The sequence below is a fragment of the Trichoderma atroviride genome, chromosome 5 (assembly GCF_020647795.1).
Source record: "Trichoderma atroviride chromosome 5, complete sequence".
NCBI lineage: Eukaryota > Fungi > Ascomycota > Sordariomycetes > Hypocreales > Hypocreaceae > Trichoderma > Trichoderma atroviride.
Window position 1 is genome coordinate 1,049,771 of NC_089404.1, and position 13,143 is coordinate 1,062,913.

The 13,143-nt window shown below is 49.4% G+C and overlaps 7 protein-coding genes across 7 annotated transcripts; 6 read left to right on the forward strand and 1 right to left on the reverse strand.

Annotated features, from left to right (window-relative positions):
• Positions 1-12: 12 nt before the first annotated feature.
• TrAtP1_009549 (uncharacterized protein) lies at positions 13-1,071 on the forward strand (the record flags this gene model as incomplete). The annotated part of the gene is made up of 2 exons (XM_014091352.2): positions 13-291; positions 379-1,071. 2 exons carry the CDS (start codon positions 13-15, stop codon positions 1,069-1,071), a joined length of 972 nt encoding a protein of 323 aa, XP_013946827.2.
• A 116-nt stretch (positions 1,072-1,187) lies between these two features.
• TrAtP1_009550 (uncharacterized protein) lies at positions 1,188-2,147 on the forward strand (the record flags this gene model as incomplete). Its single annotated transcript, XM_066114335.1, has 1 exon — positions 1,188-2,147. The coding sequence occupies one exon, from the start codon at positions 1,188-1,190 to the stop codon at positions 2,145-2,147; it is 960 nt and encodes a 319-aa protein (XP_065970431.1).
• Positions 2,148-2,263: 116 nt separating this feature from the next.
• TrAtP1_009551 (uncharacterized protein) lies at positions 2,264-2,834 on the reverse strand (the record flags this gene model as incomplete). The annotated part of the gene is made up of 2 exons (XM_014091351.2): positions 2,264-2,413; positions 2,475-2,834. The coding sequence occupies 2 exons, from the start codon at positions 2,832-2,834 to the stop codon at positions 2,264-2,266; spliced, it is 510 nt and encodes a 169-aa protein (XP_013946826.1).
• A 36-nt stretch (positions 2,835-2,870) lies between these two features.
• On the forward strand, positions 2,871-7,040 carry TrAtP1_009552 (uncharacterized protein). The gene has a single exon (XM_066114336.1). It carries the CDS (start codon positions 3,688-3,690, stop codon positions 6,640-6,642), a length of 2,955 nt encoding a protein of 984 aa, XP_065970432.1. The 5' UTR covers positions 2,871-3,687; the 3' UTR covers positions 6,643-7,040.
• Positions 7,041-7,350: 310 nt separating this feature from the next.
• TrAtP1_009553 (uncharacterized protein) lies at positions 7,351-8,325 on the forward strand. The gene has a single exon (XM_014091349.2). It carries the CDS (start codon positions 7,410-7,412, stop codon positions 8,145-8,147), a length of 738 nt encoding a protein of 245 aa, XP_013946824.2. The 5' UTR covers positions 7,351-7,409; the 3' UTR covers positions 8,148-8,325.
• Positions 8,326-9,655: 1,330 nt separating this feature from the next.
• TrAtP1_009554 (uncharacterized protein) lies at positions 9,656-11,753 on the forward strand. The gene has a single exon (XM_014091348.2). It carries the CDS (start codon positions 10,427-10,429, stop codon positions 11,519-11,521), a length of 1,095 nt encoding a protein of 364 aa, XP_013946823.2. The 5' UTR covers positions 9,656-10,426; the 3' UTR covers positions 11,522-11,753.
• Positions 11,754-11,870: 117 nt separating this feature from the next.
• Positions 11,871-13,096, forward strand: TrAtP1_009555 (40S ribosomal protein eS19). Its single transcript, XM_014091347.2, has 3 exons — positions 11,871-12,067; positions 12,431-12,494; positions 12,558-13,096. Exons 1-3 carry the CDS (start codon positions 11,882-11,884, stop codon positions 12,911-12,913), a joined length of 606 nt encoding a protein of 201 aa, XP_013946822.2. The 5' UTR covers positions 11,871-11,881; the 3' UTR covers positions 12,914-13,096.
• Positions 13,097-13,143: the final 47 nt, after the last annotated feature.

Consider the following 13,143-nt stretch of genomic DNA (forward strand, 5'->3'; position numbering starts at 1 on the left):
TCGCTAGACTGCATGGGTTGCCAGCCCCGGCGGCGGCCACCGGCATGCTCGCTTTGCCGGATCCGAAAGCTGCGCTGCAACCGCCAGTCGCCGTGCTCCAACTGCTCGATCCGCGGCATTCCTTGTCACCGCGATAATCCTCGCTGTGGGCCAAAGCTCCACGATAATGCATCGCAAGAGGCGCTCGACCGGAACCACTTGGCGCCGGCCTCACTGGCATCGACTCAGCTGCAGCTCATCTCGGCGGATGTACTAGATATGCAGAATAGTTGCGCTAACCAGAAATTACTGGTAAGCTCTTTTGACTCTTGGATGCTTGGATGCTTAGATGCTTGACAGGGTTTCGTGAAAGCTAAAGATGGACTTGTGGTTCTGTAGGATTCGTTGGCGCCGAGCCCATTCACTCTCCGCACTCGTTCTATTCGCACCATCACCAAGCCGTCTTATTTTGTTCATCATCCTGATACATCGTCTGAAACTCTGTCTGGAGAAGTGAGAGTCATCAAATGCATATGTCTCCCTTTACGAGAGGATGCTCATGTCCTTTTGGAAAAATTCATCGACGATGTGCTTCACTTTCACCACATCTTTCACACGCCTTCTCTACCATCAACTGTGGATCAGTTCTATGATGCCGTGGAACAGAATGAGCATGTTGACCTGGGCCAGTTGATGCTTATTCTGGCAATATGCTGCAGCACTACGCACACATGGACTCGTTATGACGACGCCAAAGGCCTATTTGACTGCGCAGAAGATGCAAACTCGCAGACTTCGGGGTGGCTTAAAACGGCCTTGGACATGATCCACCATGCCCATGTAGCTGTACACGCATCATTAACCTGCATACAAGGAATCATGGTGGTGTTTTTCATGATATGTAGCTTGGAAGGCATCTCGCCGCGGGCTCGAGTGCTTCACACCCAAGCAGTTGCAATGGCCCAAACGATTGGGCTGCATGCCATTGACTCTCCAAACGCCGCTATTCATTTGAACTGGCTCAATAATTCTCATGTTCTAGCGGAGGTTGGACGCAGGACATGGTGGAACCTTACAGATACAGACTGGTAAGCCAATCATGTATGAATCGGTCTGGTTGTGGCTCTTTCTGACTTGACTCGGTGACAGGATGATTTCGAGATTATCAGTTCCTCAAGGGGGGTTCATATATAATTCAGGCGAGCCAAATGGCGGTACGGCGACCTTGTAACGCAAACGACGAGGATATCATCGACGGACAAGAAATCGTCGATCGCCCACTCGAGGAAGCAACATCTGTCTCGTATCTTCTCCAACGCAGTCGTCTTGCGGTGCTGTTTTACAACCTCGGAGACTTTGACAAGCCCATCAACTCCACGTCAGAAGAAGCAGAGTATCTCAAAGTCATGGAAGTAGACATGAAGCTGCGGCAGTTTATGAGAGAATTGCCCTCATATTTCCGCCTTGAAAACAGCGACTACGTTTCCAAAAAGCCTAACCGGGATACTCGGCAGTCATCCAACATCACCACTCAAAGGTACCTGCTCAACATGATATTCTACGGCCAAATCTGCAAGCTTCACTTGCCATACATGGCACGAGGCACAGTAAACCCCGGGTTTGCCTATTCCCACGACTCTTGCCTAAAAGCAGCCCAGCAAATCATCTACATAGAGCACCAGATGAGGGCCGAACCCTCAACCTTTATCCTATTCCGCCAACGCATGAACATCAAGTTTCGCAGCATCTTCATTGCCTGCGTAGTTTTTGTTCTAGACGGATGCCTAGCCAGTAGTGTCGAGGGCGGGACAATGGAGGCCGACGCAACAATGGCCGACGCATGGAAGATTCTGCACGAAGCAGAGGGGCAATCGCCGATGGCGTCTGAGCTGCTGCAGCTCTCGGTGGGGATTTTGAAAAAGTATAAAGCGACGCATCCTGCTTTGGAGATGATGAAGGAGAATCTCAGCGAGGAAACTTCATTGTTGATGGAAGAGAGTTTGATGGATGCAGAAAATGCCGAGAGCAGCAACAGGCAAGATGAGGAGCTCATGGGAGGAGGAATCGAAATGGAAGATGCTGGATTGGAGAAGCTGTGGCTGGCGCTGCAAGGTCGTGGGAGGGAATGGAGTAATTTGTTTTATGGATTCGGTCCTTTCCACGTATAAAGCAGGCGAAAGGACAAGTTGGAGCAACGCCGTATATCCCAGGAGTAATCGAGATTGTATATATAGTGCACATTAATAAAGCATAAATAAATGAATACATGCTGTTTCATTATTTCTTAAAACTCGGACAATAAAGATGCAACAAAGCATAGCCAGGCCGGCACGTCAGTTGTCAGCGTCCTCACGGTATGTAGCTTGATCCAACCCGCCATTTCTCCCTGAGCCAATTCCGGATTGGCAAGAATCCGATCCATGAAACCGAGCACCTACAGAAAAATATGAGATGATCAATTCCTTTAAAACAAGATTTCCAAACAGTCTACATACCGAATTTCCAAACCCGAAATGAATCAGAGTAAACACCAATCCCGCAATCGCCCACCGTGAGGCTGTCTTGGCCTTTGCCTGGCCCTCCGCCGTTCCCGAAACATCCCGAGCACGAGCTGCTCGAATTCCCGAAGCAATCGTAACCGCGCTGAGCGATGTGATCCCAATAAAGCCCGGCTTGAAAAAGTCCTGGAACCACACGGCAATCGCAGGCCCTGGATACGTGACGTTTGTAAACGGAATCACTGTGATCCAGGCACCAAGCGCCATGCCGACATTGAGAGACGTCGACACCACTGGAATCAGGGCCGATGGGATCCTCCGACCCGTGGATGAGGATTTCGCCGTGCTGGATGCCATTTTGACGTGAATGAACAGAAGACGCTGGGTATTCTTATTAGTGCTGATTATACAGCGAAGGGGCGAGCTCATTTATAGTCGTGCTGGACCCCAAGAAGTGGGACGGCGTAATAGTTTAGCGGGCCGACGAATCTCACTCAACCTATCGCCAGAGCTGTGTATCGCCCGGAGCTATTGACTTGTTCGGATCGTCCCGATGTAGGTGCAGCTTGCGACGAAGATGAGAGTGGTTTGCATAGTGGACTATGTGTAAGCGACTGTCAATAGTATACCGACTGACCCGCATGAGAATATTGTCCAGTCAATCTGCCAAGGATGTATAGGCGCTGGTGTTTTGTATATGACAAAAACTATCGTTTAGGCTCTCCATGTTGGGCATGACGAGGCTCCAGCCTTAAAATTGGTCTTGCAACTCTTCTTATACTAGCAATGCGAGTTCAAATAATTATTTTCGTCTAGCTTAATCTTTTGCAGACTTGAAAACTAATTACTAAAGTTCTGTTAAACATGGAGCAGCTTGCTCAGCGGTATGTAATGAAACATTATACGTCAAGTGTTCATGATGAGGGCATTCAATATCCCACACCAAGACGACTTATCCATGGAATTTTATAATTCGCTACTTTGCTTTCTCCTTCCAGCCTTTTTCTACCTCCCTGCCTTACTCCTGCATTTAGCACACGTGATGTCTTACATGCATGCATCTCACATCCGGTGCCCAATCTTTCCGCCAGCCTCGTTTCGGCGAGCGCAAGCTTTTTGGGCCGTCATCGATTATGTGCAACAAACTCAACCTTTGCCCTAATCAATGCCCTTTACCTCTTAAAGATCATCATCATCAGTATTCATTACCATGGAGCAGCTAAGATGGCTCATCGGCATGAGCGAAAACGAGGATTCGCCAGAATGGGACAGCCCATCACCTACAACTCCAACAGCGTGCTCTTATGGGCACGCCAGTTCAACAGCATATTTTGAGAAAGCAGACGCCCTCAAACATGATGCTGGCCCCAATACACGTACCAAATACGACCCAATGGCAGACCCTCACAATCGAAGCTGTCTGAAAGCCCTCCGCACGACGGACCCCCGCGAGCACAAGGAGCGCATTGAGCAATCTAGCGGTGGCTTGTTTCTTGACTCTTGCTCATGGATTCTGGACAATGCCGAGATTAAGCAGTGGTACAGTCATCCAAGGAGCAATCTGCTCTGGATAAAAGGCAATACCGGCAAAGGAAAGACCATGTTGCTATGCAGTATCATCGATGGAATGAGTTCAACAGCAGAGCCAAACAACCAAGACGCTTGCACGCCATCCTATTTTTTCTGCCAGGCTTCAGATCTACGCACCAATAATGCTACAGCCGTGCTACGCGGTCTGATATACATGATAGTTGACCGTCAGCCTATACTTGTGTCACATGCGCGAAATAGGTACGACCGCGTTGGGGATCAGATCTTGACGGATTCAAATTCTTGGGAGGCCTTGTCCAAGATATTTTCTGCCATTGTACAAGACAGGCGCTTAATCGATAGCTATATCATTATCGACGCCTTGGATCAATGTACTACAGACAGAGATTTGCTTATTGGCCTAATTGCTCGGCTATCAGCAGCGACTTCAAAGATCAAATGGCTCGTGTCCAGCCGCAACATGTCGGATATTGAAGAAGACTTCACCATGGTCCACAAACTGGAAATCTCTCTCGAATTGAACGACAGATCCATTTCCCAAGCTGTTGGTCTATACACCTGGCACAAGGTTGGCGAATTAGCAAAGGCGAAAGGGTATAGCGACGAGTTACAAAATGCGGTTTATCGCCACATATGTTTAAACGCAAGGAGCTCTTTCCTCTGGGTAGCCTTGGTTTGCCAAGATATTGCCAACATCCCAACGCAATCATGTATTCTCTCAAGGCTCGCTGGGTTTCCGACTGAGCTCAACGCCTTGTACGCCTGTATGCTATACCAGGTCTGCGGTTTAGGTGTTTCCAAGCTCTGTTTACAGATCTTGGCTATTGTATCAGTTGTATACCGGCCAATCACAACAGATGAGTTATCGTCTTTGGTCGATATGCCTGATGGTGCGTTAGATGAGGAGACTCTGGCACAGGCTCTAGAGATCTGTAGCTCTTTTTTAACTATTCATCAACGAACCATCTTCTTCGTACATCCATCTGCGAAAGATTTCTTGATTGGAAAAGCGACTAATACAGTATTTGCACCTGGGATGGAACACATACACTACACCATCTTCTCGCAATCGCTTCAAGTTTTGCAAAAATCACTGCGGCGTGACATTTACGGTCTCAACGCCCCCGGATTTCCAATTGATCAGGTAAAACAACCTGACCCAGATCCACTAGCAGCAGCGAGGTACCCATGCGTGTATTGGGCCAGGCATCTTATAGACTCTGTTAAACTTGTCAAACAGCATGGCCATCTCCACGACGGCGGCAAAGTGGACGTATTCCTGAGAACCAAGTTTCTATACTGGCTTGAGTCTCTAAGTCTTCTTGGTAGCTTGCCCGAGGGAGCCTTGTCAATATCTCGGCTACACCATGTCCTCCGACAAAAGGCTAATCCGTCCTGTTTTTTTGAGGCTCGCTTTGACAATGGCTACACAGAGCCAAGTAATAGCCAGCTTGCAGACCTAGTACGAGATGCGCACATATTTATTACACATCACATGGCACCGATCCAAAGCAGCCCGCTCCAGGTATATGCTTCAGCGCTTGTCTTCAATCCGGCCAATTTTCTTGTAAAGAACCTTTTCAGTCATGAGGAACCAGGATGGATTGTCCCAAAACCTAGAGCAGGCGATAAAGAACGGATGCCGGGCGGCGTACAAACACTCAAAGCGATTAGCGAACAAATTGACAGCATGGTCTTCTCACCAGATGGCACATTACTCGCGTCGGTATCCATTGACGGCGCTGTCCAGATATGGAATCTTGAAACCGGCCGTTGTACGCAAACGCTCCACGTTCACCCAGCTTCTGTCTATTCCGTTACTTTTCGGCCAAACAGCAGCAATTTGATCATCTCCGGGAGAGAAGATGATTCCATCCACGTCTGGGATACAAGTACAAACCAGATGCTGCAAACCCTCAAGGGCCATGGCGATGCCATCTGTGCCATTGTCTTTTCACCAAATAACAACGACTTACTTGCGTCCGGATCGTGGGACCAAACCGTCAGAATCTGGGACCTCGCAGCAAGCAGCTGCGTGCAAACGCTCAACGGTCACGATGGTGATGTCTGCACCATTGCCTTTTCGCCAGATGGCGTCCGGCTTGCATCGGGGTCATCCGACTGCACCATCAAGATCTGGGACCCGGTCAATGGCCTTTGCCTGCAGACGCTCCATCGGTATAACGTGGTCTCTACAGTCATCGCCTTTACACCCGATGGAACCAAGCTCGTATCAGCGCTAAACCGGGATGGTGTTGCAATCTGGGACGTGGCAACAGGCCAATGCCTGCATACAGCATTTGTTGGCGCTCCGCTTCGACAATTACGTTTTGACATGACAGGATCTTGTCTCCATACGGATAGGGGGACGATCAGTGTCGACTTTGTCTCAAGTCGAGCAGTCAGTTTGGAGCCGTATATGCGAGGTTACTGGATAAGTGCAGACAATCGGTGGATCAAAGAGAACTCGGAGAAGCTGCTGTGGCTACCATCCGATTATCGGGCTTGTACTGCTATGATACGGATATCATCAATGTCACTTGTTGCTCTAGGCTCGTCGTCAGGACGTATAGCGATACTGCGACTCTTGGACTCAAGTGACACTATATCCTAGTCTAGCGTTACCTAGGTATACAGAGTATGAAAAGATGATTGTATTTTATGTTATATCTTTCTCCAAAGTCGAATGAAACATGGAATTATATATCCCTGTATTCTCTCTTAAGCGAGAATGTGGTGATGGACCGTATGTCGCCTCTTCATTTGTTGGTGTGCAAGTTAGTGGGACGAGTACCATCTAGTTGACGCTTTCTCATGACAGGATAACACCTTCTCCTAAAATTAGTTATTATGACATGTTACTTAGCTTTTTGATGCTGATAGGTCGTGTTGCTCATTTTTCGGATGGTAAAAGCATGTACAGCGATAAGGGCAATGTATTGCACCGTGTGACACACTGTCTCCAAGCCAACCAAAATGTCGCTTCACAGAAAAAGCCGCCCCACTGGTACTAACATCTACCCAGACCACAGTGCTAGAATCGCCCAGAAGCTTCTAGCACCCCCCAGCATCTTGTAGTTGCTGCCAGCAATTTCGCGATGGTGCATGATTCATCGTGCAGAGTCTCAATCACATCACACTGACTTCAATCTCACCCTATCCATATTGAAGCGATGATGGAAACGTCACAATCGGGTGACTTTAACCTCGGTGCTATTCTAGAAATGTCCATGTCACGCAAGCCAAGATGTTTCGCGAACTTTGGAGAAAAGTCTCCGCATGCACCTCTCCATGTATAAAGAAGTCCTTTGCAAACTCTTCAAGTTGGACTCTTCTCTCACCATCAGTCATCACAACAATCGACGCAAAAGCAACAGCTTCATGCAAACCTGCAAAGCACCTCTTCGCAACATACTTTCTCGCAACAGCCGCACTCTGAAGCCCTCTTCTCTAAGACCACTCGCAACCACACCAACTCGCAAAATGTCTCTCTTCCAGCGCAACTTTTACTCTCCCGAGGCTTCCTTCACGCCTCTCTTCCGCCTCCTCGAGGATTTTGACAACTACTCCCGACAAGATAATGGCACCGCCCAAGGTCGCCGCACTGGCCTCGCCCACTGGCAGCCCAAGTTTGACGTGCGCGAGACCGACTCTGCCTACGAGCTCCACGGCGAACTGCCCGGCATGAGCAAAGAAAACGTGAGCATTGAATTCACAGACTCTCAGACCCTGCACGTCAAGGGCAAAGTCGAGAGGACCTACACCTCCGGCACTCCTCCCGCCGGTGCCCTAGAGGGCAGCTCCAACGCCGGCACCATCACCGACGGCAAGGAAGAGTCAAAGGCGGCTTCTCACAAGCCCACCGTCCAAGACGCAAACGAAGACGGCACCCCCAAAGAAGGCGAGGGCCAAGTCGCAACGACCTCTGAGGAGAAGAAACCCGCCGACTCTGCCAAGTACTGGCTCACCGAGCGCAGCGTTGGCCAGTTTTCACGCACCTTCAACTTCCCTTCTCGTGTCGACCAGGATAACGTCTCGGCCAATTTCAAGGACGGCATCCTGAGTATCACTGTTCCCAAGGCTGCCAAGCACGAGCCGCGACGCATTGCTGTCAACTAAATTCACTCATTAAAAAGCAACGGATTCTATCAAACGACAAAATTTTGATGTTATGATGCATGGGCTAGGAGTTTTGGAGTCGAATTGAAGAGCGATGGAGGTGGAAGATAATAGCCACTCATTTACAGTATAATAGCTGTCATTACATATAGTTTTTAATTAAAAAAACACATTCGTTAAACCATATGATTTGCATAGTCCTGTGATACAAAAGGCGTAGATTCCATGGTATTTAATTGTGTTGCGCATTTCCAATTACTTTGCATCTATTCTACTTATAATGTGATTTTTTTTGCAAGTATTTGGACTAATACCGCGGATTTCCCACGATGAGACGTAGACTTGTCCCTCTCACCACCAAAGCTGATTGAAGCGTAACACTCTCGCTTTTAAAACGACCACTGATAAGCCGCAAGCTTCTTGTGGTATTGTCTAGATGAGTCGTCGTCGAAGATTGTATTCTGATTATTGCAAATTTCAGTTTGTCCCGAGGAAACCATACGCATCGGCCTGCACGTTATTTCTAGTGATGTGTGTATTTTAGGTAAGCTATGAATGAAGCTGAGGGACAACAATTACCGGTGATGGTGACACGCAAGCTGCATCTTAGATTCGGTTACCCCTGTATATTAGCAGCACCTAATACCTACTAGTATTTCAAATAACCTTGCATCAATATCCTACCTAGGTATGCCTGTAACAATAAATCGTGGCTGAGTAGCTAGCACCGAGAGCAAGGGAGCAACGTCAAGGCGTCTGTACATGACACTAATGCGTAATTGCCTTGCAGATACATTTCACTTCCATAGAGCATCACAACAGAGCATCAAGCTAGACAGCTGAATACCTACCCTATAGAGAGTAAATATCGTGAGAACCTTGATGTCCCAGCCAAGCTTGATTTTTCAGCAGCGGTCCCTCGGGTCGCTTGTGGAGTCGCGCTAGCAGCTACAGCGAATCAGGGCGCAGGTAATTTGAGAGCGCCCGTCATCGCTAGCCTCGTGCCTCGCCTGAAGCGCCCAAAAAGGACATTCACCCGCCTCTGCGTTCATTGCGTTGCGGCCTGGACCGCATGACTCGGATCGCGATGCCGCTCTGCAGCGATTTGGCGCAGGCGTGCCATTTGTCGAGTGTAGAGGCTGCTGTACTGGGCTCTATTTCATCTTGCAGGATGCCTTAGTGAAGAGAAGAGTGTCGATTTTCTTGTGACTTGATGCCGCCCCCTTTCCTGCTATTTTCACAGCATCAGACCAAGTGCGGTGATTCAGCCTCGCCATATGCAACACCGTAGTTCCAATGGCAATAATGAGCGTATAAATAGCACTCGTATAAAACACCATTTTGGAACCAACCGTATCTTCATCGTGGCCCCGGAAGAAGCCGCAGTGCTAAAGAACAGCAAATTTGGTGGAGTTCGCCGGGCGTAGAACCCAGGACGGCGGCCATCAAGGTTCTCATCACGTCTTGACGTATGCGGGGCGGAAAATTGAGCAGCCTTTTCTGCCTCCCACAGCCCCCAGAGCCGAATCGCTTCTCATTTTTGCACCAAACCCGCGTAACAAAGCTCAAAATCTATTCTTTCACATGCCATTTACATAGCCTGTACTATATTCTATACGACACTATCCTGAAGCTCAGATCAAGCTTGCTTAATCCCCGCAGCATCGGTTTTCCCCCTTTGCGATTCCTCCGGCAACTGGTCAAATCCATTCTCCGACGGGTGTGACTCGAACTCGGCCTCCAATTGTCGAAAAGAGAAGAAAACAAGCACAGAATCGTGTGACAGTTCGAAAAGGATTTAGCAGAAGCTTCACCGCAAATAATCGGCCAGTGTTGTCCGGTTACCGAGGCGTGTTTCTCCTCTGAGAGCTCGGCATCTTCGTTCTTGCCTCCTCCTTAAAGCCAAGACTATCGAAACTCCGCTCTGTTTGCGCAGCGTTTGGCAATAATTGAGTAGCTCGCCGTTTCTCGATCTGCTTGTTATTCCACTTTCAAGCCACAAAGCAGAATATCGCCTATACCGCCCTCGACGACGACAGCCACTGGCAAACTGACGGTGTGGCACGCGTCTCCTTGAGAAAAGGCACTCATTGTCTCTTCTCTCCCACATCCGGCATATTTTTAACATAGCCCCGTCTTGATAATTTATGCCGTGAAAGAGTGCACTCATCAGTGGGCATTTTTGGCTCACGCGGCGTCTCCGGCCTACCAAGTAGTCACATCGAGCAAGACTACACCTTCATTTTTGCGACAGCCGTGCCAACAAACACACTTACATCATGGCAGACACATTGGATAGCTGCAATGGAGACGTTGTCGATCTCAAAAACCGCGGGCTGCGCATCGGCGCCATCTTCATCGTCATGGCAGCTGCAACGTTTGGCGCATTCGCACCAATCCTCCTTGCTCGGCAAACAAAAATGCACGTTCCCAAATTCACATTCTTCATCTGCAAATACGTCGGTACCGGCGTGATTATCGCAACCGCATGGATGCACCTGCTAGACCCGGCAATAGACAATCTGTCAGATCCCTGCCTTGCTCCTCGGCTAGGGGATTACCCTTGGGCTCTGTGCATCAGTTTAATGACCGTCATGGTCATGTTCTTTGTTGAGCTTCTCGCTGCAAGAATTGGAGGGGACGAGGATGAACACAGCCACTCGATTGGCTCCGACAGCGATTCCGGGCCGACTATCAAAGCACTGGCTCACAAGAAATCAACCGAAAAAGAAGCCATCGCTGAAGCCTGCCCGCACGATCTTGAGAGGGGCGTCCTTCGTGGGCCGAACTCGACAACGATTCCCGGCCTCCCCGACGACGTGAGTTATCCTCCTGGGGGAGAGGATCATCTCGCCCATGGCCATGAGCATGAAGACGGCGACTCACATGGTGGCCTGGCGGGTCAGCTCACAGCCATCTTCATTCTTGAATTTGGTGTCGTTTTCCATAGCGTATTCATCGGACTTACGCTCGGTACTACAAATGACCTCGTTGTCCTTCTTATCGTACTAGTGTTCCATCAGATGTTCGAGGGCCTCGGTCTGGGATCTCGACTGGCAACAGCCCCCTGGCCCAAAGATAAATGGTGGCTGCCATACGTGCTCGGCTTCGCGTTTGCCATTTCAACCCCAATTGGAACGGCCGCCGGGATCGGCGCGAGGCCCAACAATGCCAACACTCAGAAGCTTGTTAATGGCATCTTCGACTCCATCAGCGCTGGCATCCTCATGTACACGGGCCTGGTTGAGCTCCTGGCACACGAATTCATGTTCAACCCTCACATGCGAAAGGCGCCATTGAAGATTCAGTTGTTTGCATTTGGCTGCGTAGCATTTGGAGTGGCCATCATGTCTCTATTAGCGAAATGGGCGTAATGGGAAAGCCGTGTTTGATTACTGCGATTTGGCTTTTCGGTATGATCTGTACGATATTTAAACTCGGCGAACTGGCATTTTGGATGATTGGGTTTACTAGAAGCGCGTCGGTCACTGCATTTGGGATGGGCGAGACTAAAAGAAGGCATTGTTGTATTATAGACTTTTCAATCATGATATGCATCTGGACTGCCATAGAGCTGTGATTCTTTGCAATGCTTGGCCAAGTTCGTGCTTGAATTGGCGCCATCTCCTGTATCCACATGCCGCTCAAAATTCAACGCATTTAGCCGATATTTCTCCGCCACTAGACTCCTTCATTCTTAGTCATCACAGCACACGCGCTATGCATTTTCACTCATGTGCGCTAGGGTCGCAAGCCCTACTTGGCGCCAACCCTCACAGTTTGACGTCCCGCGTTCAATCTCGAACTTTTCTCGACCTTCAAGCCAAGTCAATTGCCCACCAGCTTCACCGTCCTCTCCCCCCAAACCACCATCCAACACCGTTAAAATGGCCGGCGGAATCACCGTTCGCGATGTCGATGTAGGTCTACCCTGAAAAACAATGAAAAAATGAATCTATAGGATTTTTCTCCCCCAACGAACGACCTCGACGATCTCGCAACTTGCCCCCGAAGAAGAAGAAAAAATATCATCGAAGCCTCCGATACTGCGATGTTATGATCGGCGCCGCAGAGCCACAGCGGCTTGAGTTGAGAAATACCCAGCTGTCTGCGCCTCGGGGCCGACGACATATACATTTGCTGTGAACGAGCGTGGGAATGTAGAGATATATGAAGAAAAAAAGAGATACAAAATTCTTTGAGGGATCTAGGAGCAGGCGCGAGGGAGTCGAAAGACTTCTGACGACGGAATATTTGCTAATGGGGTCTTTTTTGTAAATCAGGCGCAAAAGTTCATCGTCGCCTATGCTGCGTTCTTGAAGCGTCAGGGCAAGCTGCCCATCCCCGGTATGTCGCCGCTTGACAAGGCTGAAATCCCTGTACATGTCGTTTACTAACATGCTCTCTCAGGATGGGTCGACACCGTCAAGACCGGTGCCGCCAAGGAGCTCCCTCCCCAGGACATTGACTGGTTCTACGTCCGCGCCGCCTCCGTCGCCCGCCACGTCTACCTCCGCAAGACCGTCGGTGTTGGCCGCCTCCGCAAGGTCCACGGTACTGCCAAGAACCGCGGCAACGCCCCCTCCCACCACGTTGATGCCTCCGGCTCCGTCGACCGCAAGGTCCTCCAGTCCCTCGAGAAGATTGGCGTCGTTGAGCAGGACGAGGACAAGGGTGGCCGCCGCATCACCCAGTCCGGCCAGCGTGATTTGGACCGTATTGCCCAGACCACCGCTGAGGCCGAGGAGGAGGAGGATGAGGAGTAAATTTTACCAATAAAAAAAAGTTGAAATTTTTCTAATTCCTTTTTTTTTCTTCAATTGTCATGGATGGGCGGCATTTAAAATGGGCGTACGGACTTATAGTTTGAGGTGTATGAACAAGATTCCCTCTGGTTTTTGGGCTTTCGGTTATCAAACTGGACGTGTCGCAGCCGTCTCTTCATGATCAATTTGCGTTTCCATATGAATGTGACTATGTGATTGTGTGAGCCAAC

Excerpts from the sequence above, each read along its gene's own strand:
- TrAtP1_009552 (XM_066114336.1), top strand. The coding sequence starts at position 3,688 with ATGGAGCAGCTAAGATGGCTCATCGGCATGAGCGAAAACGAGGATTCG.
- TrAtP1_009553 (XM_014091349.2), top strand. The coding sequence starts at position 7,410 with ATGCAAACCTGCAAAGCACCTCTTCGCAACATACTTTCTCGCAACAGC.
- TrAtP1_009554 (XM_014091348.2), top strand. The coding sequence starts at position 10,427 with ATGGCAGACACATTGGATAGCTGCAATGGAGACGTTGTCGATCTCAAA.
- TrAtP1_009555 (XM_014091347.2), top strand. The coding sequence starts at position 11,882 with ATGTGCGCTAGGGTCGCAAGCCCTACTTGGCGCCAACCCTCACAGTTT. Across the intron at positions 12,068-12,430 it reads TCACCGTTCGCGATGTCGAT|GCGCAAAAGTTCATCGTCGC; the intron begins GTAGGTCTACCC and ends TTTGTAAATCAG. Across the intron at positions 12,495-12,557 it reads GGGCAAGCTGCCCATCCCCG|GATGGGTCGACACCGTCAAG; the intron begins GTATGTCGCCGC and ends ATGCTCTCTCAG.